Source organism: Marmota marmota, unplaced genomic scaffold (genome assembly GCF_001458135.2).
Source record: "Marmota marmota marmota unplaced genomic scaffold, marMar, whole genome shotgun sequence".
NCBI classification, from domain to species: Eukaryota; Metazoa; Chordata; class Mammalia; order Rodentia; family Sciuridae; genus Marmota; species Marmota marmota.
Genome location: NW_026000229.1, coordinates 7,754,832 through 7,782,666, shown reverse-complemented (window position 1 = coordinate 7,782,666; position 27,835 = coordinate 7,754,832). Strand labels below are relative to the sequence as shown.

The window sequence follows — 27,835 nt, the reverse complement described above, 5'->3', positions numbered from 1 at the left end:
TCTTGTGCTTTCCATGGTGTTATTCCTTAGCATATGAGAAAGCGTTTCTTTGAAATGCAGACTGGATTATCTGAGTCAGAGGCCTCCAGGGGAGGGTGATGTCCACTCATGAGTTGAACATCACAGAGAAAATTGCATTCCCTTTCTCTTGGACACAGTAGAAATCAGTGTTTTGGAGGAGGTGGGTAGAGTCAGGACTCTAACCTCTCCCTCTAGTTTCCTAGAGCTTTGACTGCTGTGCGCTTGACTGTCCTCCTTCTAGGCTGCTGACTAAGGAGGTTAGGATGGCAGAGTCTTTCTCCACAGGATATAGCAAAATCATACTTCAACCAAGGCTCAGCCCCAGCCTCCCCCATACAGATCTCTTGGTGACTCCCGACTTCTGTGTGAGCAACTTGTGAGTAGCAGTCTGGAAAAGGGGCACTGAGAACAGGGAAGGCCAGGGGAGCACAAAGCCCTGACTACATCACCTCATCAGACCTTCCAACACACCAGTGTTATTTATCCAAAGCTCAGAGAGGTGAAGGGTGTGCATGTAGCATTTGCCCTCACCATTATTAGTTAATCCCTACTTATTTCACAGCAATTACCCTCTCATCCCTGAGAAACTATGTAAAACCTGAAGTCCTCACCACAGCCTGTGAAGCTCTGCCCATGGCCTTCCCAACCTCCTCACTTCCCCTGTTCAGCTCACTCTGCACCCCTTCTTTGCTCTTTACTCCTGATCAGGACAGGCACATTCCCAGGTTCCCACTCTAGGTGCTTTTGTTCTAGCATTTTCTCTGCCTCCAACCCTTTTGCCTTCTCACCTCCAAGTCTGAGCTCAAATCTCACCTTCCCGATGAGGCTTACCGGCCTATTTCTTAATTTATTTAGATTCTCAGGGAGTGAACCCAGAAGTGCTTTACCACTGAGCAACATCTCCAGCCCAGCTTATTTTTCATTTTGAGACAGGGTCTCAAGGCCTCACTAAGTTGCTGAGGCTGGTTTTGAATTTGCAATCCTCCTGCCTCAGCCTCCCGAGCTGCTGGGATTACAGGTGTGCCCCGCCCCACCCGGACTTCTAAATTCCATACAGTACTTTCTGCTCCCATCCGCCCTCTTTCTGTGACCTCTACAGTCTCTCAACGTACTATATGATTTACGTATTATACTCGCTTGTGGGTCCTCCCTTCTCAGAATGGAAGCTCTACAAAGAGTAGTGTCGTCTAGTTCTCTGACAGTCCTCAAAACATTCTGTGGTACTTAGCAAATTCTCAATAAATACTTGCAGGCCAAGGAAAGAATGCCGAGACCCTGGACTGCCCGCGGAAGCCTGGTGGCTAGCGAGCCCTGAAGCCCGAGGTGGTAAAGGGCCCCCGCGCGGCCGGTGCCGGGAGCAGCTCCGGGAACTACACTTCCCATGGAGCTCTGTGCGCCGGCCGTGAGGGCTGCCGGGAAGGGCTAACGTGCTGGAGAACCGGTCCCGGGCGGCCGAGATGGCAGGTCAGCGAGGTGAGCGTTAGGCTTGGTGTCAGTGAGCGTGGTGTTAGTGGCGTCCTGGGGACTAATCCCGGCATGACCCGCCAGGTCGAACCCACCTCTCGGGCTCCGGGAAAAGATGGGTGGGCGCTAGGCAGGGGAGGTAGCATCTGGATGGGGTTTGCAATCCTCGAGGAGAGGAGGCCCTCCCACTCTCCAGCGGAGCTTGGGGCACTTGAGACCGGATGCTGTGAGCTAGGTACTTCCTGCTCCCTTAAGGTCACCTGGACGTACGTCTCAGCCCCACAGCAGACAATATCCTTATCTATCCATCTTACAGAAGGGAACATCGAGGCTTTCAGAAGAGTGTAGTCTGTCCCAACAACCAGGAGGCCCTTGTTTGACTCCATCCCTTGTTATTGTCTCCTGGCTCATGCCTGGTTTCCGGGACAGTAGAGCCAGGTCTGAGGAGTGGAGTGGACACTGACCCTCTTGTCTGTGCCTCCAGTGTTCCCACTTTCCTGTGTGGTGCAGCATTATGCCTGGGGGAAGATGGGCTCCAGCAGTGAAGTGGCACGACTGCTGGCCAGCAATGACCCACTGGCCCAAATCGCAGAAGACAAACCATATGCAGAGGTGAGACACAGGCTGTACCTTACCGTCAAGTGACACTAAAGGGCCTGAAACAAGTCATGTGGATCTGCCAGGAGGAGTGAGGTAGCAAGAATGAGGAGGCCCTCTTGGTTTTTCAGATCAGTGTAGGTCAGTGGACCAGATGTTGGCACCAAAAGAAATGTTATTATAAAAGTGTTTTAGTCAGCTTTTTCGCTGCTGTGACTAAATGACCCAACCAGAACAACTGCAGAGGAGGAAAGGTTTATTTGGGGACTCACAGTTTCAGAGGTTGCAATCCATAGACAGCAGACTCCATTCCTTGGGACTCAAGATGAGGCAGGACTTCATGGCAGAAGAATGTGGTGGAGGGAAGCAGCTCACATTGGTGATCAGACAACAGAGAGAGAGGAGGGTCGATCTCTCCTTGCCAGATACAAATATATACCCCAAAGCCTTGTCCCAATTCCCACCTCCTCTAGCCACACCCTACCCCTGCAGTTACCACTCAGTTAATCCCTATCAGGATTATTTCACTGATTGGGTTAAAACTCTTAAAACCTAGTTACTTCTCCTCTGAACCTTCTTGCATTGTCTCATACCATGAGCTTTCGGGTGACACCTCACATCCAACCATAACAAAAAGTCTAGGAATTCTTGTACGCTCCTTTCTCCAACAATTTAGTATTTACTGAAAACTTTTTCTCTTTTGGTACTGGGAATTGAATCCAGGGGTTCTTTACCGTGGAGCTATATCCTCAGCCCCCCCCCCCCTTTTAAAAATATTTTTTTAGTTGTAGATGGACACAATATCTTTATTTTATTTATTTATTTTTATGTGGGGCTGAGGATTGAACCCAGTGCCTCACACTTGCTAGGCAAGTACTTTACAACTGAGCCACAACCCCAGCCCCATCCTCAGCCTTTTTTATTTTTATTTTGAGACAGGGTCTCACTAAGTTGCCTAGGCTGGTCTTGAACTTGTGATCCTCCTGCCTCAGCTCTGGAGTCACAAAGATTACTATAGGTTTGCACTATCACAATTAGCAGCGCTTGCTGAATTTTTATTTAGCCCTCATAAACAACAAGTTATTTATTTATTTTCTGGTATTGGGGATTGAAGCCAAGTACCAAAACTTTACCACTGAGCTACACCCCCAGCCCTTTTATTGTTTTGAGACAGGGTCTCACTCAGTTGCTGAGGCTGGCCTCAAACTTGTGATGCTCCTACCTCAGCCTCCCAAGTTGCTGGGATTATGAGTGTATACCACCATGCCTGGCTAATAATTTTTTTTTTTAACTTTGGCCTTTTTTTTTGCATTTTTATTAATCTGTTATCCTCTGCCTATTTAATAGAGAAAAAGACAAAACTGAGGAAGGCTTTAGTCCCTGCTTCTGAGTGAGACTGGAATAAATGAATATTAACCCCTCACAGAGCCATTTGAGAATCATGGTTTTTCAGTGTCCTTGACAGTGCAATTGTCATTCTCCTCTGGACAGATAAGAACTCTGACAATAGAGGAAGGAAATAGAAATTTATAACAGAAGTCCCCATAGATGGTTAGAGACAGACTAGACTAAGGCCCAAGTCTCCTGATTCCTGGTTGTTCTGGGGTCTGTTCTCTCCCTTTGTGTCTGTGATGGTATGAGTATTTGTACCTGACCTTGGAACCTGTCCCAGAAGGAAGCCACTCTTTGGGGAGCACAGCATAACTTGTGGCAGGCCAGCGGGTGGTGCCAGGTTCTGCTTCCTCTTCTTTCAAGTTTCCTGTCTTTTCAGCTGTGGATGGGAACACACCCCCGGGGGGATGCCAAGATCCTTGACAATCACATCTCGCAAAAGACCTTGGGCCAGTGGATTGCTGAGAACCAGGACTGCCTAGGCTCAAAGGTCAAGGACACTTTTGATGGCAAGCTGCCCTTCCTCTTCAAAGTGCTTTCTGTGGAAACAGCCCTCTCTATCCAAGCACACCCTAACAAGGTACCAGAACAGAGTAGGTGTAGCAGTCAGGGTAGGGAAGGGCTTTTTCTGCTACTGTTGTTACCTCACCCACACCAGGCTTCAGCTCAGAGCTAAATCCAGTGTGTCCACTCCCAAATTAGCTCTTCGAGGCCAGATGCTGATGATACACCCAGTAGCTAAATATTAAGTGGATAGCTGACCAGCCTGTGCTGGAGGAGTTTCTCTAAGCTCATGCCCAGGTCTTATCATCATCTTCCCAACTGGCTTTCTAGAGAGTTCAACTTCCGGGGTAGGGCACACACCATAGCTGTTGCCTCATTTCCCCATCATGGAGTTTTCTGTACAAACTTCTGAGTCCCAGCCTAAGCAACTGTCTCCAAATTTGTCAGTTTTAGATAGGCAAAGTAAGACTCAGAGAAGGGAGGGATTTACCCCAAATCACAGCCTATTAGGGTCAGAGCTTGTTTGGGTTTCCTAATTCACTGGTGAGGGCTCTTAAAGTCTGCCCCAGCTCTCCCCCAGATTTAGTCTGTTGCCCTGCCTTGGATTGGCTGAACCCCAAGTTTCTGCATCATGCCCTGACCAGGTTCATTGCCAGAGGTAAGAAGCCACTGCCATCTGGCAACTGGGAAGGGTAGAGAGCAGGGGCTGGTGGGACTAATGTTCCTGCTAGGTGATGACTGCTCCCTGACCATTCTCCTCCCTTGGCCACCCCCAGGAACTGGCAGAGAAGCTGCACCTCCAGGCTCCACAGCACTACCCTGATGCCAACCACAAGCCAGAGATGGCCATTGCTCTTACCTCCTTCCAGGGCTTGTGTGGTTTCCGGCCAGTTGAGGAGATTCTAACCTTTCTGAAGAGTAAGTTGGACAGAATGCCGAGGGCTTGAGTATTGGGCCTGGGATGTGTGGGAAACCCAGACCAGAGGGGGAACAGTGACAGAGAACAGAGGCTCAATGTCATAAGAACTAAAGGGCTGCTTGGCCTCATGCAGTACTTTTTGGAACCAGTGGGTCAGACTAATAAGACCAGGCCCAAGTGTGGTTGCGGAGGGCTGTTGGTAAGTAATTGGTTTGCACTTCAGGTTTTGCTTAGTGCCTGGCTCCTTAGTTAGGGATGGGACAGGGAGGCCTCCTATCAGTCCTCCTGTGTGTTCCATCTTTTTTTTTTTTTAATATGGTTTTAGGGGGCAGGGGCTATAGCTCAGTGGTAGAGTGCTTGCTTCGCACGCGTGATGCACTGGGTTCAATCCTCAGCACCACATAAAAATAAATCAAGATATTATGACCATCTGCAACTAAAAAATAAATTTAAAAAATATATTTTTTAAGATGTTGATGAACCTTTATTTTATTCATTTATTTATATGTGGTGCTGAGAATGGAACCCAATGCTTCACACATGCTAGGGAAGTGCTCTACCACTAAGTCACAGCCCCAGCCCTGTGGGTTCCATCTTACCATCCTGACACGGGTCCTGGTCCTGGCATTCCTTCAGAGGTGCCCGAGTTCCAGTTCCTGATTGGGGATGCTGCATCAACACAGCTGAGGCAGAGCACGAGCATCGACGCCCAGGCCGTGGCCTCTGCTTTGCGGAATTGCTTCTCTCAGCTGATGAAGAGTGAGAAGAAGGTGGTGGTAGAGCAGCTCAACCTGTTGGTGAAGCGGGTCTCCCAGCAAGGTGGGCATAGTTATAGACCTGGATGGGTGCAATGCCCTTGCCTGGGCTCCTTGACATAGACACAAGGCTGTGGGGACAGGGTTCTCTACCCCTTTGCCCAAGAGGAATACTGAAGAACTCAACTTAGAAGACCTGTTGGCCACTACCATTTCTTTCCCAGTCTTTGTGGAACAAGGCCATAGGTGGAGTGCTGCTTTCTGACTGGTTGTTTTTAGACAATTGTAGGCAGACTTGAAGACTTTTCTGATGCCTTCTACCAAGGCATTCAGATTCTCCCCAATCCTGCAACTGCTTCCCATGGATAGACTTGTGTTTGGAGCTGGAAAACAGGAAGGGGACAAGAGGATCATCTCTCTCTCTAAAGGACTGATGTTTAGCGCTTGCAATCATTAGCTTTTTCTTAACTACCTCCTATGTGCCTGATTTGTGCTAAGGAGAGTTCAGGAAATGGCTGATGGGTATGGTCATCACCTTTTGGGCTGAAGAGTCAATATAAGCAGCGAGAAATATAAAGCAGACAACCTCTCAGCTATAAGCTGATGTGGTAGCCCCCATCCCGTCTCTAGTGGCCCCAGAGCTCTCTTCTGGCTCTGTTTCTGCACATTTCCCCTGCTGTGCTTCCTTTGAACCACACATTGTTTGTTTCATCGAAGCATACAGTATTTGTTTTTCTTTTTGCGGGGAGTGGTTTTGGGTGTTTTCTCTGCTTATTCTCACAGCTCAACAGATTGCTCCTGTTCTAAACTCTCAAAGCTCCCTGTTCATACATCTGGGTATAGCCTTAGCACCTGTGAGTCTATGTATCACATGCATACTTTAAAACTGGGCTCTCTCCAGACCAGGGACCTGTTTCTGAACTTCAACAGGCTATGAAGACTGAACTGCCCTCCAACCCAGACCAGCTGATTTCTTCACTGTGGCACTTAACACATTCTGTCTTTATTTATAAATACCCTCCTCACTTCTTTGCCTGCCCCTTCCAAGAATCCTGCTCTCACTGCTGTAGCCAGACTGAGCTCATTTTCCCTGGTCAGTCTCCAGGACACATTTTGGCCCGTGGCACATTTTACCTTGTGTTCTCTTGGGTAGACAACCATCCCAGTTTTCCTGGGACTGAGATTTTCTGAGACATGGGGCTTTCAGTACTAAAAAAGAGAATGTCCTAACCTAAGAGTTTGTTCTCCTTCATGGAACCCTTTTGAGCCATCTCCCAATCGAGATTATGAGCTCCAAGATCACTGTTCTCAACCAGGGGAACTTTGGCAATTGTGTGGAAACTTTTCTGGTTGTTAGAACCTGGATTGGGGGTGATGGTGGTGTCTTGTAGGTAGAGGCTAAGGATGCATCCAGCAATAAGCAGGACAGCCCTATATTTAACAAGGGATCCAAAATGCCAGTAGTGTCGAGATTGAGAGATCTTATCCTGAATGGAACACACTTTAGCCCTTTTAGAGGTCAGTGTAAGCCAGGCAGACAGTTGAAGTGTGAGAGAGAGCATCTGTGTGGGCAGGAGTATCAGGACGGCTGGATCCCAAAAAGCAGGAGATGACTAGGACAGGCCCAAGCATAGCTTCTGCGTTCATGGGGCAAGAACTCTTCCCCAAGACTCCTTGCCCTGAGTAAGGCTAGAATACACTAAGTGGGACTGAAGCATTGGTCTACTCTGTGACCCCCAGTGTCTGCTGGAAACAACATGGAGGACATCTGTGGAGAGCTCCTGCTACAGCTGCACCAGCAGTATCCAGGTGACATTGGCTGTTTTGCCATCTACTTCCTGAACCTGCTTACCCTGAAGCCAGGAGAGGCCATGTTTCTGGAGGCCAATGTGCCTCATGCCTACGTGAAGGGAGGTGAGCCCCTTTTCAGCAGAACTGCCATCCCTGGTAGACCTTGTTTTCCCATCTGGACAAAAAGAGGATGGCTATGGATACTTTCTCTAAGGTCCATCCAGCTCTAATCTCTGAGAGCTCCTGGGCAGAAAGGGAAAATGCCAGTAGGTATGGTGAATGTCAGCTTAGCAGTAGACACTGTTTATGATCTTCTGCCAACCTGGAAGGTAATAAGACTGATGTTAAGTCCTGTCAGTGAGTGTGGGAACTGAAGTTGGAACCCAGGCTATATTGGACAAGGCTGCTCTTCTCTCCCTTACATCATCCAGCTTTTACATGCCTATTCTGTCTACCATTTTTTACTGTACTGGGGATTGATCTCAGTGCTTTACCACTGAGCTACATTCCCTTTTTGTTGTTTGAGACAGGGTTTTCTTAAATTGCTCATGCTGTCCTTGAACCTGCAGTTTTCCTGCCTGAGCCTCCCAAGTTACTGGGATTGCAGGCATGCGCCACTGCACCTAGCCACCTGGATTTTTTTTTTTACATTAATATATGCATCAGGGGGGCTGGGATTGTGGCTCAGCGGTAGAGTGCTCGCCTAGCACAGGCAGCACCCGGGTTCGATCCTCAGTACCACATAAAAATAAAGGCATTGTGTTGTGTCCATCTACACCTAAAAAAATATTTAAAAAAAAATATATGTATCAGGGCTGGGTGCAGTGGTGTATGCCTGTAATCTCAGCAGCTCAGGAGGCCTAGGCAGGAGGAAGTTCAAAGCCAGCCTTGGGCTGGGGATGTGGCTCAAGCGGTAGCACGCTCGCCTGGCATGCGTGCGGCCCGGGTTCCATCCTCAGCACCACATACAAACAAAGATGTTGTGTCCGCCGAAAACTAAAAAATAAATATTAAAAAAAAAAGAAAGCCAGCCCCAGCAACTTAGCGAAGCCCTAAGTGAGACCGTCTCTAAATAAAATACAAAAAAGGGTGGGGGATGTGGCTCAGTGGTTAAGTGCCCCTGAGTTCAATCCCTGGTTACCCCCACACTCCCCCTGCCCCCAAGAAAAAAGATATGCATCCCCTCAGAAGGTGATTAATATATATTTTTAGTTGTAGATGGACACAATATATTTATTTATTTACTTTTATGTGGTGCTGAGGATGAAACCCAGTGCCTCACAGGTGCGAGGCAAGCACTCTTAATACTGAGGTATAGCTACAGCCCCTCACAGGTGATTTTTGACTGTTGGCAGCATCCACTCATGCCTAGGAGTCTGTCACAGAAGTACGACTAGTCAGGAGGTTTGGGGCTCCCCTAGGGGTTAATATGACTCCTCCTGACCTGTCACCTATTTTTGGAGTCTGGTATCTTAACTTCATTCTCCCAGAAAACAGTATTGTATTTACACATTTTTACCAAACTCTATAAGGGGTTCACAGACTTCAGGTTAGGAGGCCCAGCCTCAGAGAGCCTTCTCCAAGGCATAATTCATCAGCTTAGCACATGACAATTGTCTGCCCCCAGACTGCGTGGAGTGTATGGCATGTTCGGACAACACAGTGCGTGCTGGCTTGACACCCAAGTTCATCGATGTGCCAACTCTATGTGAGATGCTCAGCTATACCCCTACCCCCAGCAAGGACAGGCTCTTCCTCCCAACACAGAGTCAGGAAGACCCATACCTCTTCATCTATGACCCCCCTGTGCCAGACTTCACCATTATGAAAATGGAGGTAAGTGGGAGAGGGGATGGTGAACTGGCAAGGACTACAATATGGAGTATACCTGGGGCTGGGTTTCCCTTCTGTCAAGCACACCTACTAGTGACAGTTACAGGGCCCATCCACTCTATACCTGGGACCTCCATGCTGATAAGAGCTTGAATATTAGGGGAGGTGGCAGCAGGGCTGTTCCTCACTGCCCTTGAAGTTGTCCTGAGTCTGGGACCTGATTGGTGCAGAGTCTAAGCTATATTATCCTGCTTCTTCTTGCCCAGGTCCCTGGCTCTGTCACTGAATACAAGGTCTTGGCACTGGACTCTGCCAGCATCCTCCTGATGGTGGAAGGAACGGTGACAGCCAGCACTCCCACAACACAGGCTGCAATCTCCCTGCAGCGTGGTGGGGTGCTCTTCATTGGGGCCAATGAGAGTGTCTCACTGAAGCTTACTGTGCCTAAGGACTTGCTGATGTTTCGGGCCTGCTGTCTGCTATAGAGACAACTGCCTTGCTAGCTCTCCTCTGCCAGCCACTCTAGCTCCAGGCCACTCCAAGCCCTTTCCTTGTTTTGCACTGTGTGTGCACCCTAGAAAAGCTGGGGAAGTAAACCTGTGGGTTGTGACTTCCGAGCATGCCCAGGCTAAACCATCTTCTCTTGGGATGAAAGGCCCATTGGAGGGCTAAGGCCTGATCCTTCTCTTGTATTCTGTTACCACTCCTCACCACACCTGAGCCAGGCTCTTGCCAGTTCAGGAGGCAACAGCTGTACTCCAGCCCACGGTATGAGGCCGTCTAGTGAAATCTGTGACCCATCATTACCTCAGCATCCATCAGAGCAATTGGTAAGGTATAATTTAAGAACAAGGTTCTTGCCTTGGGACTACCTACTTATTTCTTCAGCTGTAGAGGATTGGGAAAGGGTAGGCTCTCTTGCTCTGTCAAAGCAATTAAAGATCACTTGTTTTGACCCTGTAAAGAACATTTCCACCTTTGGCATTTCTGTCCCTGAAGTTGGCTGAAACAGCCCTCCCTGAATGTTGTCCAATTTTTGCTTTATTCCTACTTATAAAGTGGGCAGGCTGGATCCCAGAATCTTTTTATAGCAAGTAGTAGGAGAGAAGAAGCCACTTTCAGCCTTGGATGCACAGTTTGCAGGCATGCCTTGAGCTCTCCAGAAAGAGAAGATGAGTATAAGAATATACTAGTGCAACACTCCCTTTTTTTAGTACCAGTGATTGAACCCAGGAACATTTAACCACTGAGTCACATCTCCAGTCCTTTGTTAAGTATTTTATTTAGAGAAGGAGTCTCACTAAGTTGCTGAAGCTGGCTTTGAATGGGCAGTCCTCCTGCCTCAGCCTCCCAAGCCACTGGGATTACAGATGTGTGCCACCTCAACCAGTGCAACACTCCTATTTTTCAATTGACCTTAATCAAGAGTCTGCAAACTAGGGCTGGTAGACCAGTTCTGGTCACACCTACTAATTTACATACATTTTGGCTGCTTTCAGGCTGCAATGATGAAGTCATGTAGTTGCACCAGACTATGTGGTCTGCAAAGCTGAATTTATTCATTTTTTGCAGCACTGGCTCTGTCACTGAGGATTGAACCCAGGACTTCATGCAGGCTAGGCAAGCATTCTACCACAGAGCTACATCCCCAACCCCCTTTTTTTTTTTTAACTGGTGGTGCTAAGGAGCAAACCCAGGACCTTCTGTATGTTCTACCATGGAGCTATACCATACCATTAGCCCAAGCTGAAACTACGAGAAAAAATTGTCAACTTATTATCTAAACATATTGTCATTATAGATTACAGGGATTCAGTGACAGAATGATCCAGTTTCCATTGTGAGAAACTCAGCTACCTCTCTTAAGCTGGCAGGAAGTACTAAGGAGGGCATCTGCTCTCCTTGTGCTCATCTCCAGGGGTGAAACACACCTCTGCAAGAGGCTGCTTGCCTGTTGGTGTCACTGCTGAGGTTTCTAACCTGCAGCCTTAAACCCTTTTGCTCCAGACTATGCAAAGACTCAGACCACTGCTGCTCCTTCCTGTGGGGCAAAGGCTTAGACTCATAGAGAAGAAAGTTTCTGGGCTTCTATACTACACCCCCTATTAAAATGGCATTTCAGAAAACTACCTTCAAAAATATTTTGGGACAGGATATGGTGGTATCTGCCTGTGATCCCAGTAGCTCATGAAGCTGAGGCAGGAGGAAGATTGGAAGATCAAAACTTTGAGCCCAGGGACTGGGGTTATGACTCAGCAGTAGAGCGCTTGCTAGCGCATGTAAGGCCCTGAGTTCGATACTCAGCACCACATAAAAATAAATAAATAAAGGTATTGTGTCCAACTACAACTAAAAAAAAAAAAAAAAGTTTGAGGCCAGTTTGGGCAACTTAGTGAGATCTTGTCTCAAAAGAAAAAAAGGGTTGAAGATTAGGTCAATGGCAGAGTAGCCCTGGGTTCAGTCCATAGTATCATCAAAAAAAAAAAAAAATTTTTTTTCCTCTAAAGTTTCTTCAGCTGATAATTAAAGATAAGCAGGAAAGAAAGGGTCTGCTAAAGGGAACCCATTCTAAATAGTGACCTGCAAGGGCCCATTCCACTCATGATCTCCAGTGAAACAGGCCTGAAAATGATGCCCATGGGGAACAGCAGAAAAGGGGAAGGGTGCTTCCTGGGCTATTAAGCTATTTCTTCCTTTTAGCATTCCAGGCCTTTCTTTAAAATCCTGTTGCCACAACAGACACAGCTCAACTAGCATGACTGCATTTATTCTTATTAAACGTACAAGGGTGTATAAGTACAAGCCAAGAGGTCTGTAGAGCACTGTGTAAATACCAGATGGAACCATTCCTGTCTGTGAGGGAAGCCTAGATGCACCCCTCTCCATAGGGGACTGTCAACTGCATAATAACATCCAGCACTCTGAATTAAGGCTATTTGGCTCTGAGCAACTTGGAGCCTTTACTGGTGGTATTTTGGTCTGTGGCCCTTGAGTTGTCTCCTGCTCCATATCTCTGCAGCTTTCTCCACACGTAATTCCTACAGAGTTGTCCAGCTGCGGAATATCCCTTCCAGGGAGAATTGCAGCCAAGTGCCCCAGTGTTGATTACAGCAACAACTTACGCAGAGGGTGTGATTTTGGGGTCCTGCCACCTCCCAGCAGCTGCCAAAAGCCCAGGTAAATCTGTCCTAACCAAGCCTCCCACAGAAATATGGATCCATACCTGGCTTCCACAGCTACCTTGTGCCCTCACTAAGTCCCCACCACTATCACAAAGTCTTTCTCTATATTGTCCACATCTGCTCTTCCCCTCCATAGAAACCTGAAGGCCTAGAAACTAACTGGTGGGGTAAGAGGTTCAGAACGGAGATGCTAATGTTCCGTGCTCTGAATGTTGGGCACCTTGGTAAAGTTGCAGAGTCTCATTCCAGAACAGAAAAACCATCTGCCTCCTCTGTCCCCAGACCCCAAGGTGATACACCTCTGGTCTCCGATCTATCTCCCTTCTAGAATGCTGCTAGTTAGCAGAGTAAATTAACCACAGCCTCTCAATACTGTAAGCTCCTGTCAACCTTCCAGTTTGAGAAAAACAGTCAAGCTCTATTAGGATGACCTTGAGGATAGTTGTCCAACAAATGATGATTAAGGTATATTTTATATCTAACTTCTCAGTCTCCCAGTCACCTCTTGTGGTAGGGATACCATACCATGTCCTGTAGTGGTCACAGGACATTATGTAAAGCAAGAACTTGGACACTTTTGCATGGGACCCACACCCTAATCCTATGCCCCTTGAGCTGAGAACCCTGTACACTCCCACCTCACCATGGTCCTGGGTGAGGTGGAAAAAAAAAAAGAATGGATGAGGAGCAGTGAAAAACTAAATTCCAATAAGAGGCTAGGTATAACGAGAAATTATCCAGTGGGGGCAACAGGGGGAATTATGCCTGTTTTTGCTATGTTCAGGCGGGGGCCAAGAGAGGCTAGGTTCACACTGTGGTTTGCCTTAAAGCCCAATCCTTTATTTTTGGCAGAGCTAGGGGTTGAATCCAGGGATTCACAAAAGCTATGTAAATGCTCCTACACCCCCAGTCCATAAAGTCGAATCGTGAGCATCCACTGTGAGGCTGAGGCAGAGGAATCTGGCTCCACAGTGGCTTGTACTACAGGGGAGGCTCTGTGTAATGGTGGGCTGATCTCAGGCAGAGACCTGGTTTCTAGCTTTGGTCTCTCCTCCCAATTCTGAGAGCTGCAGTCTAGGCCAAAGACCACAAAGCAGCACCAGCAGAACACTCACTCTACCACTTCCCACAACTTTAAAAAGCAACAAATAGGAAGGCACTCTGCCTTTGCAGCTCCCTCTGCTGGTAACCATGAAAACTGCAGGCTTCTAGAGCCAGTGCCAGCACTTTCATGCCAACCTTCCAGCTCAAAGACTGGGTGGAGAAGCTAGCTCAGACCAAGGAAATATAAATGAATGAATATGTACATGATGGACCAGTTTTTCTCTAGGGAAGGGCTGAATGAGTTACTAAACTTACACAGACATTGAACTGGTACAGTGTCCCCCAGGTTCAGGAATTCTGAAAGCCATGATCCTGATGTGTCATTAAGCAACCTGTTATATTTACTGCCACAGCCGGACAGATGTAATATGAAGAGGACAAAAGGGATTTACTTTGCTGTCTTGGTAAGACAAGAGAATAGAGGAGACGATTATAAGCCAGGATATGGAACAGAAATAATTGCTGCCCAAAAGGCAGCCTCACATTCCCACATCAGTGCTTCCTTAATCCACCTTAGAGTTGGGAAGAAGAGGAAAACACAGAATTCTTTGTACTGGTCTCAGTTAAAAATTTGAAATTCCTGGCTACAGGCTGTAAAGTGGTGTCTCCTGCCTCCACACATCTACAGCACAGCCTGAACTCAAAAGCTCTCTTTTCCTCTTCCATACAGCACCATGACAAATACCAATAAAGATCTCTGCAATTGGTTTTCTTAGCCACCTGTTAGTCAAAAATCCTGTTTCTGCCCTTATTAAAGTAGTTTCTCTAAACTGCTCCAACAACAGAGGAAAACTGCAGAATTCTATCCATCCCCTCATCACCCAGATTGGAGGTGGGGCTCTGGCCTGAGAAGCACCAGGTGAGGGCTCTCCTGCAGGTTATGGACCTTCCCAGAGAGTCAGTGCCTCCACTGATTGTGAACTGACAGCAGTTCTCACTGCACTCTGAGCTATGAAGGGCCAACAGAGTTCTGTAGGCCTCGTGGTGAGCAGGGTCCACCTTGGAGAATTATGGCTACTGGAGGGTACAGGAAGAATCCCCAAGACAGCACCAGCAGCAAGAGCATGTGGAGGAGGCCATAGGCTTAGGGGGAATGAGGTCCAAGTCCTCATCATCTGGAATCTCATCCAGGTGATACCCATCTTGTAGCAGCTGCCGGCTCACATCCTGGTTTACCTGCTAAGAGAAGAGAGGAGAGGATTATAAGCCAGCTGCCTAAAAGGCAGCCTCACATTCCCATATCAGTGCTTCCTGTCCATGCTCCACCCCCAGGCCAACCCCACACAGCTCTCCTGACTATAGGAGGAAGTATCACCTTTTCCTGTTGTGCCTTCTCAGCAATGAGGGGCACCTAGGAGCCTTAGCTAGTAATGTCCAGTCTTCACTGACCCTCAGGAGCTGCTCTCACTAAAGAATCCTTAGGCACCTGGTACTAACACCAAATTCTAGATTATGTTGGAAGTCATTGTTCTTATCTTTCCCACTGAAAACCCAGATGTCCCTGTCAAGCCTAAAGAATATAGGACAATGATAACAGAACAACAGGCTTAGAGTCCTGGGTTACTGTGGAAGCAGGCAGGGAGCGGCTTTGTTTGTACTGCCTATTAGACCTGTTATCCTTCCCTGCCAGCCAAGCTGGGTCCCTGCAAAGTAGAACCAGCCAGCTTGGTTTCACCAGTTCCACTGAGCAGACAGGAAATAAATAAGGCAGGAAAAAGTATAAGATTTCCTCTGGTTCTTGGCTATTTTCTTAGTTTTAACACTCTTAGATACTCAAGGAGGATACAACATGCAAACTGCTTTTCTCTTTCCCAGAAACAAAAGGTTAACCAAAGATTCCAGGAAAATAAGGAAGAAATATTGGTGGTCTGCAGTTATAGACCCAGAATTTTACCTCCTTTAAAGGGAGTTAGCTACATGTTGGACCTTTTTCTTTCTTTCTTTCTTGCAGGGTCTTAGCTGGGCAAGGTGGCATAAACTTTTAATACCAGTAACTCAGGTGGCTGAAGCAGGAAGATTGTAAGTTCAAGGTCAGTCTCAGCAACTTATTGAGACCCTGTCTCAAAAAATAAAAAGAACTGGGGATGTAGCTCAGTGGTAAAGCATTCCTGGGTTCAATCTCAAGTACTGCAAAGAAAAACAAAAAAAGAAAAAAGGTCTGTGTTCCCCAGATTAACCTTGAACTCCTGCCCTCAAGCAGTCCTGCCTCTGCTTCCTGAGTAGCTGCAACTATAGGTGCATGCCACTGCACCCAGCCAAGAATTTTATGTTCTTGGATTTCTATCTAGGACAGAAATATGTCCACAAAGCCAGCCAGGAGTATCTCAGTCTGGAACAACTGAAGGAACTGAAGTTTTTTTGGCCTAGAAGAAAAAAAACTGGTGGAAAATGAGCAGGGGAGTGTTGAAGGCTGACCTCAGATAGGACAGTCAAAAGGGAGATTAGAGTTGCTGCTGGAAGGCAGGTATAGGACCAATAAATGGGTCCAGGTTGCATGAAACATTTCAGATTAAGAAGGAAGACTTCTTGCCAGGCACAATGGTGCATGTCTATGATCAGTTACTCAGGAGGCTCAGTTCAAGGCCAACTTTAGCAACTTAGTGAGACCGTCTCAAAAAAGTAAAATGGACTGGGGATATAGCTCAGTAGTAGAGCATCCCTGGGTTTAAACCCCAGTACTGGTGGTGGGGGTAGTGCAGGGAGACTTCACTAAATATTACTGAAGAAGGGGTTATGTATGTGTTGGGGGTGGGTAGGAAGCAATGCTTCTTGGAGGTACTAAGTACCCAATTACAAGAAGCATACAAGCAATCAGAGGCTAGTAAACTCTTAACTAGGATCTATCAAAAGGATTCCTTTAAATTGTGGTCTAGACTAGAAAATTTCTGAGATAATTTCCAACCCTGAGGATATACCGTCTCCTGGATTTTCAACAGATCTCCTAAGACGCCTATACCTCTGCTGGGGGAAGAGGGTAGAGTGGAAGATCGGAAAACAGACCGGAAGTCTGGTACAGTGCTGTGCTCACAGCAGGCACCAAACAAGCATTTGGTAGTGGTGGTGATGCTGCCTGTAGCCTGGCCCTGCACAGAAAGGCGCTCTGGACTTGCCTCTGCAGAGGAATACCCGGAAGAATATCTGGATTCCAGCTCCCCATCACTAGGAGAAGAGGGAGACAGTCAGTTCAGGAGAGGCCTGTGGAGCACAGCTGCACATGGCAAGGTGGAGAACATGCAAAGGGAGGGGCGGGTCTGAGGGATTTGTGAAGCAAAGACCACACCATAGAACTCAAGCCCAGAATTTGCAGTGAGTGCAAATGGCTTCCTCAATTGGCTCCAGCAGGAATAAGGTCAATCTCACTAACAGTGCAGATATAATACATTAGGTCAGGATGATTCCCTGGAAACATTGGAGTTCCAAACCTAGAGCAGGATGATTACCTGTGAATCTTCTAACCAAGCCATCCTGGGAAAGGATAGCACTCAGAAAAGAACCTGGAATGTGCATGGAGGGCCTCAGAGGAGACAGGAAACAAGCAAAGGCACCAAGCTATCTGCAATGCTATCCAGGTCATTCCCCAAGGGGTAACACTCACCTGTCAGAATCAAGGGACACCAGGTTTTCATCTGGACTCTGGCTAAGAGCAGTATAGCCCTTGTTAAACTTCACTGACCTAAGGGAAGTGGGGAGGAGAAATCAAGCATAGATGAAAACAGGCATTTCACAGGGAAAGGCTTGATTATGAAAAAACTGACTGCACTACTCCAGACTGCCTTCTAACTGGTCACATGGTCACCACTGCCTATAGCTCCATGCTATTTGGCTTATAGCTCCTCAGAAAACGTACTGCCCCATTCCACTCCCCAACCCATGCTCCTGGGGAAAGTATACCTTGCCTTTTATGAACCAGCAAAAGCACCCCCCCAACTACCTTATTTAATCAGAAGTTCTTGGGCAAATCCATTCAGTTCTGCAAGTTTCAGCTCACAGCAGTAAAAGAAGGCATTGAAATGGGTAGCAGTGAATCATGCCTGTAATACCAGCCCACTCCTGCTGAGGCAGGAGCATCGCAAGTTCAAGGCCAGCCTCAGTGAAAAGTGAGACCCTAAGCAACTCAGGGATACCCTGTCTCTAAATAAAATATAAAATAGGGCTTGTGAGTGGGTGGCTCAGTGGTTGAGTGTCCCTGAGTTCAATCCCTGGTACCAAAAAAAAAAAAAAAAAAAAGGCTGGGGATGTGCCTCAATGAAAAAGTACCCCTAGGTATAGTGAACCTGACAGGCTGCCGTCAGGGAATCACTGGGTCAGGCCTAAACGTGAGCACCCCGTCTCCCAGGCTGAGGAATAACGACTTTGGAAATTGTCGGCAGAGAGGAGGTGGAGCCCGCTGAGACCTTTTCCCTGAAGAGTCGGGGCGGTTCGGCAAGGAACCCAGCATGCCTTTTCTCCGCAGAACAGCTTTGGCCAGCTCCCGGTGCTTCTCTGGAAGTCAAAGGGCCCTAGTCAGCCGAGTTTCCCCCAGTCTGCCCTTGTCCCCTGAACGCCTGGAGACCGCTCTCCGAACGGATTTTTGGGGACGGAAGCGGAGTGCATCGAACCCTTCACTAGGTGCGAGACCACTGGGCTCCAGGACCCGCCCCAGTCACACGGCAGCATAAAACCTCGGACCACACTTACGCAGCTTGGCCTGAATGGACGGCGCGCGCGTCACCAAGTACGGTCCACGCTTCTCCATTGTAGCAGGGGTACGCTCCCCCAGCCGGAGGGCTCCGCTGGCGCTCCTCCCGGNGCCGGGCTCCGGGGGTGGCAGCCCTCGTCGCCGGCCCGCCGGGCTCTGCGGTCGCCATGGCCTGGCTCCGCCCAGCTGGGTGTCGCAGCCCCGCCCCGCCCCACCACTACCGAGCAGTCCGTAGGCCCTGGCGGGCGCTTCTTTACCAAGATGGCGGCGCGCAGGCGCGGGCCGCTCCCCACGGACTTTCCGGCCTAGTTGCTGGGCGTTGGCACAATGTCCTGCTCTGCCGGGAGATGGGCAGTTTCGGTCTTGCTCTTCTGGTACACAGCTACAGAACTTAAGTCCGTCTGGGCCTGGCGAGGTCGAGGCTGTCAGTTGTTTCTAGTCGAAATCGAACATTGACATTTGCCCAGAGCCTTGGGGTGTGCACCGGCTGGGCGTTAAGGGTTTATGCCCTTCCACCGACCCACTCTCTAAGCTCTAGCAGCATCTTCTTTGCGGTCTTCTCGCCACAACCCGAGCTCCCTGAGGATGGGCTCGGGAGAGCTTGGGCTGGAGAGAAAAGATCCATAGACAGTAGGGAGGTAATCGCAGAAAAGAGAATAGGCCTCAGAGGTTCAAAGATCTTGCGAGGTGGCACAAACTGGCTGCAATGCCTGGGTTGCTTAATCCGAGGCCAACCCCACCTTCTTACGCCACGCCACGTGGTGCCGGACACCTTGGACTGGCTGACCCTTTCTAGGCCTCAGTTTCCGCGTTTTACAGTGAAACTTTGGAGTTGAAGGTGTCGTTCAGTGATAGAGTGCTTACCTTATATGGGCAAGGCCCTAGATTTGATTCCCAGCACCAAAAAATACAAAGTCGAACCATGTCACTATCTGTTCTACAGTGACAAAAACAAAATAGGCACAAGAAAGGAGAGTGAAAGTGTACTCTTTGAGTCCCTGTGTGGCAGGATAGAGAGCAGTGTCAAGGCTCTTGACTTCTCCAACCCCCAAGGGATGTGCTCGTGGCTGGCTGGAAGTAAATTCCAGATCCTTATAGAACTGCCAAATCTCATGAGACTGTTCCATGGCTAATATATTGGCCTCCACAGGGTAGTTCATGGTATGCAGACTCTGAACCCCAAGAACTGTCTTCAGTAGGATAAGAAGAAAGAATTTCGGGCTGGAGATTTTGAGAAATCAAACAAATGAATCATATTTTGGTGTATCCTATCTCCTGCATAATCTGTTGGATCATTTTTGATGTCCAGAAACATCAATTTCATATGGCTCAATTTAATGTTTAATCCACATTAACTCCTAATGAAGCCTGCAGTTACTATTATACAAATGAGGCTTAAACGTGGTAAAACTCAGTACTTAGTGATAATTTGAACCCAGGTCCCCGTTAATCCCCTGCAAAAGCTGCCTGTGCCAGCTACTCTTTTACTGTGTGCACGGGGGAAGGGAGGATAGGGATTGAACCCTAGAGTGCTCTACCACTAAGCTACATTCCCAGCGCTTCTTTTTTAAATAAGTAAATAAATGTATGTGTATGTATATGTGTGTGTATATATGTGTATGTGTATATATACACACACACACACACTTGTAGGTGGATACCTTTATTTTTATGTGGTGCAGAGGATTGAATTTAGTGCCTCACACGTGCTAGCAAGCGCTTTACCACTGAGCCATAACCCCAGCCCCCCAGCACTTATTTTTTATTTTGAAACAGTTCTCACTAAATTGCCAAGGCTGTCCTCAAATTTGCTATCCTGCCTCAGTCTCCCAAGAAGATGGGATTACAGGTATGCACCACCAAGCCAGGAACTATTCCAGATACTTTTGAGGCTGAGGTGGGGGCTCACTTGAGGCCAGGAGTTCAACCCAGCCTAGGCAACATAGCAAGACACCAAGTCAAAAACAAAAAAAAGGGAGCTGGGATTGTGGTTCAGTGGTAGAGCACTCACCTAGCATGTGTGAGGATCTGGGTTTGATCCTCAGCACCAGATAAAGATAAATAAAGGTATTATGTCCATCTACAACTAAAAAATATTTTTAAAAAGAACAAAACAAGCCAGCCTCAGCAACTTAGTGAGACCCTGGCTCAAAATAAAAAATGAAAAGGGCTGGGGATGTAGCTCTGTGGTAAAGCACTTCTAGGTTCAATTTCCAGTACTCAAAAAACAAAGCAAAAATCATCAAAAATCAGTACCCAACATCATAAAGGAAAATAAAGAAAAAAAAAAAAATGGGGCTGAGGGGCTGGGGTTGTGGCTCAGTGGAAAAGCACTTGCCTAGCATGTGTGAGGCACTGGGTTCAATTCTCAGCACTGCATATAAATAAGGATCTATCGACAACTAAAAAATATTTTTAAAAAAGAAAGGAAGAACTTGGAGAAGAAGTAAATACAATAAAGCCTTTTTAAAAAACGGGGCTGAGGGTATAGCTAGCTCAGTGGTAGAGCACTTGCCTAACGTGAGAGGACCATTAGCACATATACACAAAAAAAGGAATGTGTGCTATTATTACTTTACAGTGTTTTAATTTAGTCTCATTTGCCTTCATTTTGTATCCTCTGTTTTTAGCACAAGGTCATTGCAATAAATATGTTGAGTGAATGTCCTATTTTCCCCTCTAACTTTTAGTTAACTTAGAAATCATAGAATTTTGGAACTGGGGACATGGTATACACATGTAAAATCCCAGTGACTTGGGAGGGTGAGGCAGAAGGATCACAAGTTCAAAGCTAGCCTCAGCAACTTAGCAAGATCCTGTCTCAACAAAACAAAACAAAACAGAAGAAAAAAAGGGGGAGGGGGGCACTAGGGATGTGGTTCAGTGGTTAAGCCCTGGCTGGATTCAATATCCAGTACCAAAAAACAAAATACATTGGGAACGTCGTTCAGTAGTAGAGCACCCCTGAATTTAATTCCCAGTACTGCAAAAAGAACTTTGGGGGTTGGAAAGGATCTTAAATATGTCTATAAATATATATGGGGGCTGAGGATATAGCTCAGTTGGTAGAATGCTTGCCTTCCATGCACAAGGCTGTGGGTTCAATCCCCAGCATCACAAAATAACATATCTCATACATTCTAAACTAATTAATGAAGAAACTGTTATCTTGTGATAGTTGTGACCAATTATTCTGATCTGGATATGTGCAATTTCCTTTCCACTTAAGAATGTCCAAAAAAAAAAAAATTCACTAGGAACTTAAGAAAAATAAATTAGCCTCGTTCCCAAAACAAAACAAAACAAAACAAAATTTGGCTGACCTGGACACAGGGGTGCATGCCTATAATTCCAGTGGCTTGGGAGGCTGAGGCAGGATCCCAAGTGTGAGGCCAGCCTCAGCAACTTGGTGAGGCCCTAAGCAACTTAGTGAGAACTTCTCAAAATAAAAAAATAAAAATGGCTGATAATGTAGCTCAGTGGTATAAGTCCCTTGAGTTCAATCCCCAGTACCACAAAAAAAAAAAACCTAGTTTATAAGAGGATGAGGCCCTAGGGTAAGAACTGCCAGAACATACAAGGCATAAAGCCCTTTCTTACCTTGCTACTATAAACCCTAACCCATAGTGACTGTGCTGCACCTGGGAATCCTCAACTCTTATATTCAGCAAAGCTTTATTCACCTCTGATTCTGTGGCAGGTGCTACAATAAGACCTGCAGACTTAATGATGACAGATAACATACTACCCCATCTCCAGTTCCCAGTCTCATTTCTTTGTTATTGGGAATCAGGGGAAGTTCCTTGTGGAGATATTCTTGGATGTTAGGAGCAAAGACACCCTAGTTTTAGGGCCCTCTTTCTCCTTTGGGTGGTCATATCCTTTATCCTCAGCTCTAAATCATGAGAATCCTACCTATTACCTAATCTTTCTTGGTCTTGAAACAGATGAATCTCTACCATCAGCTTAACTGTTTCTGCTCTTCACTGGAGCTGAATTCCTTCATATAGGCAAGTTATTTGGGGCTAGATATCAAAAGAGGATGGTAGACAGTGATTTTCTTGACACATGGAATTCAAGGAATGGCTGAATGCCCAATGCTATGAAGATCAGAGATACAGGAAGACTTTAAAGAATAACTGGACCCACACATGAGGGCTACCAGGACATTAACTATATTGTTTTGTTGTTGTTTTTTGGTACCAAGGATTGAACCAAGGGCACTCAACAACTGAGTCACATCCCTAGCCCTTTTATTTTCATTTTTTGAGACAGAGTCTCACTAAATTGCTTTGGGCCTCACTAAGTTGCTGGTGCTGGCTTCAAATTGTGATTCTCCTGCCAGTCTCTGGAATCACTGGGATTATAGTTTATGTACCACCATGTCCAGTTTTTTTTTTTTTTTTTTGGTGCTGGGGATGGAATTCAAGTCTTTTACCATTAAGCTACATCCCCAGTCAGACAGTGATTTTTTTTTTTTTTTGATCCCATTATTTTGCTGAGGAGGTGCTCTTCCCATCTCAGAAATTTCTCACCAGGTGTGACTATCTAGTTCAGGGAAACTTCAACTTCTCCCAGCACTGGTAGTACAGATAACTAACAAATGGAGTATGTAAATATGGGAGTCTTTCTAGGGTCCCAGGGCCGTGTCCTACTTCTCCCCCAAATTAACTCATATTACCTCACTCCCAGTAAAGAGATTATTTCCCAGTCTTCACAACAGCCTCATATGACACTGGTATATCCACTTCAGATGAGGAAACTGAGGTCACAGAGGTTAACTGACTTGTCTAAGGCCACAAAATTTTACAGGTGAAGAGTTGATTCTTTTGTTTTTGAAGAGAGAGTCTTGTTATGTTGCCCAGAATGATCTCAAACTCCTGTATTCAAGCAATCCTCCTACCTCACCCTTCCAAGTAGCTGGGTTTATAGGTATATGATACTCTACTATGTTTAGAGTTGAATTCTTGTCACCAGTCAATCTCCCCTTGGTACTAAGGATTTAACCCAGTGTCACTTTACCACTGAGCTACATCTCTAGCCTCTTTTTCATTATTTACTTTGAGACAGGGTCTCACTAAATTGCCAAGGCTGGCCTCAAATTTGTAATCTTCCTGTCCCAGCCTCCCAAGTAGATGGGATTAAAGGTCAAGTGTGCTTTAATGGTATTTCCCATGTTTTCATAAAGAAATGTGCAGAATCTACTTCCAGGATATTTTCAGAATTAATATACTAGGAAAAAAGCTAGTTACGTGTCCACAACTGTGGACAGCTGAGACCGGCACAGAATCATCTCATTTTTTCAACCACATTTCCTCTATGTAGGAAAATGACAGACTAAACAATGTTTCTGCAAAACATGACTTCTTCTGTTATTAAGGAGGGACGAGCTCCCTGGTGAACAGCTAGACAGGAAGAACTGCAGTGACAATTAGTAATGTTGAGACAAGAATAGCTAGGCTTAAGCCATTTTCCCAAGCATATCCCCAAACTGTAACAAATATAATGTCACTAATCTTTCGTTCTCATTGTAATGCTGCAGGGTAGTTTCCATTTTCAGATAAGATATACACAGTACATAGTGGCACAATGATGCAGGCTGTAATTCCAGCTACTTGGGAGGCTGAAGCAGAGGGAGTGAAAGGTTTTTTGGTTTTTTAATTTCCCTTGGTACTGGGGATTGAACCCAAGGGCATTTTACCACTGAGCTATATCACAAGCCCTTTTGATTTTTTGAGATAGCCATCTCTTGAAGTTACTGAAGTTGGCCTTGAAGTTGAGATCCTCTTGCCTCAGCCTCCTGAATAATGGGATTACACACATACAACACTGAACCTGGCAAGGATTAAAAGTTTGACGCCAGCTCAGGCAATTCAGTGAGAACTTGTTTAAAGATAAGATAAAAAAGGCTGGAAATGTAGCTAGGCAAATACGAGGCCTTGAGTTCAGAGCCCAGTAAGTTAACACACACATGTACACACAAATACAAATATAAATCAGACTAAATTTTATTCATTTTGATGCTGCTATATAGTAGGTTGGGACTTGAACAATCTCAATCCAAACTCCCTTTGTTACCTTACTGCTCTATTATGCTGCCTTCCATCATTTGGTAGGCAAATGTTATAAATGGGAGATAGGAAAAACTGGTATCACGACTCTGCTGAGGATATAACCAGAATTTCACATAATCTACGTAGCATATTTGGCCAAAAATGTTTATTTGGATTTTAATAATGACGATATAACCAGGCAGGTAAAGATTACAGAACATTCTATAACGTAACTGGCCTAGCCTTTCTGTTTTGTTTTTGGTACTAGGGAATGAGTCCAGGGAGCTCTATCACTGAGCCATGTCCCCAGCCCTTATTTTTCATTTTCAGACAGGATCTTGCTAAGTTGCTGAGGCTGATCTTGAACTTGTGATCTTTCTGCCTCAGCATTCCAAATCATTGGGATTATAGCTATATGCTACCATGTACCACCTAAACTGAACTTTTTAAAGCATAAAGACTATGGTTATGTAAGAAGAAAAAGTTCTTATTCTTAGATACATGCTGAAGTATTCAGGGGTAAAATGCCATGCCTTAACTTACTTTCAAATGATCGTGAGGAAAAAAATGTGTCTGTGTACTAGGTATAAACAAATGGTGGCAAACCATTTATCAGTTCCATTGTTTTTCCTTTTTACAGTACTGGATATCGAACTCAGGGCTGTGCTCATGCTACCACAGAGCCACATATCTAGCCCTCAAGTTATTCAAAGTAAAGTACAGGAGTTATTCAAAGTAAAGCACAGAGTCCAGCTTGATGGCCCACATCTGTAATCCCAGAAATTTGGAAGACTAAGGCAAAAAGATTGCAAACTTAAGGTCAACCTGAGCAATTTAGCAATGCTACAACCAACCATCTCAAGTTGGGTTTGGTGGCCCACGCTTGTAATTCCAGCCACTCCAGAGGCTGAGACAAGAGGATCGCAAGTTCAAAGCCAGCCTCAGTTAACAGTGAGGTGCTAAACAACTCATTGAGGCTGTCTCTAAATAAAATACAAAATAGGGCTGGGGATGTGGCTCACTGGTTGGGTGCCTCTGAGTTCAATCCCCAATAAAACAAACAAACAAACCCTTAAAGCACCAAGAAAGAAAAAGCTAGAGACCCTGTTTTGTTGAAGAAGAAACCCTGCCCATCCAAGTAAAGCTGTTGGAAGAATTCTGTATTTACTGTCTACTTTCTTTGGTGGAGCCAGAATCCATCAAGCTAAAAGATAAATGAATTTCTCCAGCAATTTGACTAATGGGGTTGTCACAGAAGAGACAAAGACACCCAATGGGATAAAGAAATTTATCCATAGATTGTACTTGTTACTTTTGTCTCTTAGTAATAGGCCTTAGATTTACAAGTCTGCTCACTTTGAAAATTATTTCTATTATTTTAGATTAAGGATTAGCAAATACTTTTTTGGGGGTGTGGGTTCGGTACTAGGGATTGAATCCATGGTCTATCTGTACACTAGGCCAAGGGCTCTACTACTGTGCTACGTTGCCAGCCCACCAAGGATTGGCAAACTTTTTCTGTAACTGGCCAAGGGCCAAACAGTAAATACTTTTTATTTTGTGAATCATGCCGTCTCCTCCCAACTCTTCAGCTCTGTCAATGGAATGTAAATGCAGCCATAAATAATGCACAAAAATGTGAATTCAATTAATACCACTGAACAATGGACAGTAAATTTTGTGCTATCTATATTTTACAACTTTAAAAAAGAGCAAAAAAGTAGCTAAGACAATATACAAAAGGTGAGTGTGGCTATGTCCCAATAAAATCTTGTTTATGAACACTGAATCTGAATTTCATATAATTTTCACTTAACATGATATTGGTTTTTCAATCATTTAAAAACAAAAAATAATTCTTAGCTTGCAAGCAGTACAAAAACAGGTAGTGGGCTAGATAGATTTGTCCCATGGGCCATAGTTTGCCTCCAAGACATAAAGAAAATAATGTGAGCAAGTTAAAAAGTATGACTTATTTTTGAAGTCTAACATGTAGCCACCACAACTTTTCAGAAATTTAAAAGTCAGCATTGACAAAAAATACATCACGACATCCATCTGTTTCTAGTAGAGCAGAAGACTCAGGCAAAACAAAATACAGAAATCTCAACTGAACTTGATATAAAGGAAACAGTAACCCACCACGTTCCATTTATCATATCTGTCCAGCTATACACTAAATCTTCAGCTGGTAAAAGAAACATCAATGCTTTCTTCAACCTTTACAATCTTTCAAACCATTTTCATTACCTAAGCTCACTCCTTCACCTCCTATAACTTGGCTTCAACCTCCCCCAATTTAAGTGAAGAAAAACTATCATTTGTTGACCATCATATGCTCTTTAACTTCAGTTGGTTTTTCATTTGTTTTGTGATGTTGGAGATCAACCCTCATACATGCTACTCTAGATCTCCAACCCTATTTTTAAAATTATACATAGAGACAAGATCTCACTAAATTGCCCAGGCTAGCCTCAAACTTGTTGATCCTCCTGCCCAAGCCTGCTGAGTCGCTGGGATTATAGGCATGCACCTGGAAATTAATGTCACGAAATTCTAACAAAAATTACTTTTAAAAATCCTCCATTTGGGGGCTGGGGTTATGGCTCAGCATGCTTGCCTGGCATGTGTGCAGCATTGGGTTCGAGTCTCAGCACCACATATAAATAAAATAAATAAATAAAGGTCAATCAACAAATGTTTAAAAAAAAAATTAAAAAAAAATCCTCCATTTGGGGCTGGGGTTGTGGCTCAGCAGTAGAGCGCTCGTCTCACACACGCAGGGCCCTGGGTTCGATCCTTAGCACTACGTAAAAAATAAATGAGTGAAATAAAGGTATTGTGAATAAATATTTTTTTTAAAAAAATCCTCCATTCAGGCTGTGGTAGAGTACTTGCCTAACACGTGTGAGACACTGGATTTGATCCTTGGCACCACATGAAAATAAATAAATAATTTACATCTACAACTAAAAATACTTAAAAAAAAAATTCCTCCATTCAAGCCAGGTGTGGTGATACACACCTGTAATCCAAGTGACTTGGGAGATTGAGGCAGGAAGATCACAAGTTCAAAGCCAGTCTCAGCAATTTAGCCAGACTCTAAGCAACTTAGTGAGATCCTGTCTCAAAATTAAAAAAAAATAAAAACGGCTGGGAATGTGGCTTGGCGGTAAAACGTCCGAGTTCAATCCCTTGTAGCAAAAAAAAAAAAAAAAAAAAAAATCCTCTATTCAGAAAAGCTGGGTATGGTAGGGAATGCCTGTACAGTCCCAGCACCTCTAGAAGCTGAGACGAGAAGACTGTTTGAGACCATTCTGAGCAACATAGTGAGACCCTTTCACAAAGAAAATCCCCTCTACTATGGCATATTATGCCCATTAAAAAGTACAAGACACACACTTATCAATATAGAAAACTATCTATTTAATCTTGACCTAGCAAAGAGGAAAAGAACAGAGTTGTGAAACAGCCTGCAAAAACACATAAGTGCCAGGAGCAGTGGTGCACACCTGTAATCCTAGTGGCTTGAGAGTGTGAGT

The 27,835-nt window shown here is 45.5% G+C and overlaps 2 protein-coding genes across 6 annotated transcripts; one reads left to right on the top strand and one right to left on the bottom strand.

The window, feature by feature from the left end:
* The first annotated feature begins 1,337 nt into the window (after nucleotides 1–1,337).
* On the top strand, nucleotides 1,338–13,184 carry Mpi (mannose phosphate isomerase). 5 transcript variants are annotated; one of them, XM_015480425.2, is made up of 8 exons: nucleotides 1,338–1,494; nucleotides 1,970–2,097; nucleotides 3,854–3,964; nucleotides 4,755–4,896; nucleotides 5,534–5,716; nucleotides 7,393–7,566; nucleotides 9,071–9,279; nucleotides 9,543–13,184. In XM_015480425.2, exons 1-8 carry the CDS (start codon nucleotides 1,479–1,481, stop codon nucleotides 9,759–9,761), a joined length of 1,182 nt encoding a protein of 393 aa, XP_015335911.1. In that variant the 5' UTR covers nucleotides 1,338–1,478; the 3' UTR covers nucleotides 9,762–13,184. The 5 variants fall into 5 exon arrangements, with proteins under 5 accessions (XP_015335911.1, XP_015335909.1, XP_048648958.1 ...); XM_015480423.2 differs by having other exon boundaries at nucleotides 3,854–4,054; XM_048792999.1 differs by having other exon boundaries at nucleotides 1,442–1,485; nucleotides 3,854–4,054.
* Nucleotides 12,028–18,943, bottom strand: Fam219b (family with sequence similarity 219 member B). The gene is given in 6 exon segments (XM_048793007.1): nucleotides 12,028–14,738; nucleotides 16,673–16,721; nucleotides 17,158–17,235; nucleotides 17,957–18,044; nucleotides 18,240–18,331; nucleotides 18,333–18,943. Coding segments are annotated over 6 exon segments (546 nt in total). The 5' UTR covers nucleotides 18,410–18,943; the 3' UTR covers nucleotides 12,028–14,576.
* Between the last annotated feature and the right edge of the window lie 8,892 nt (nucleotides 18,944–27,835).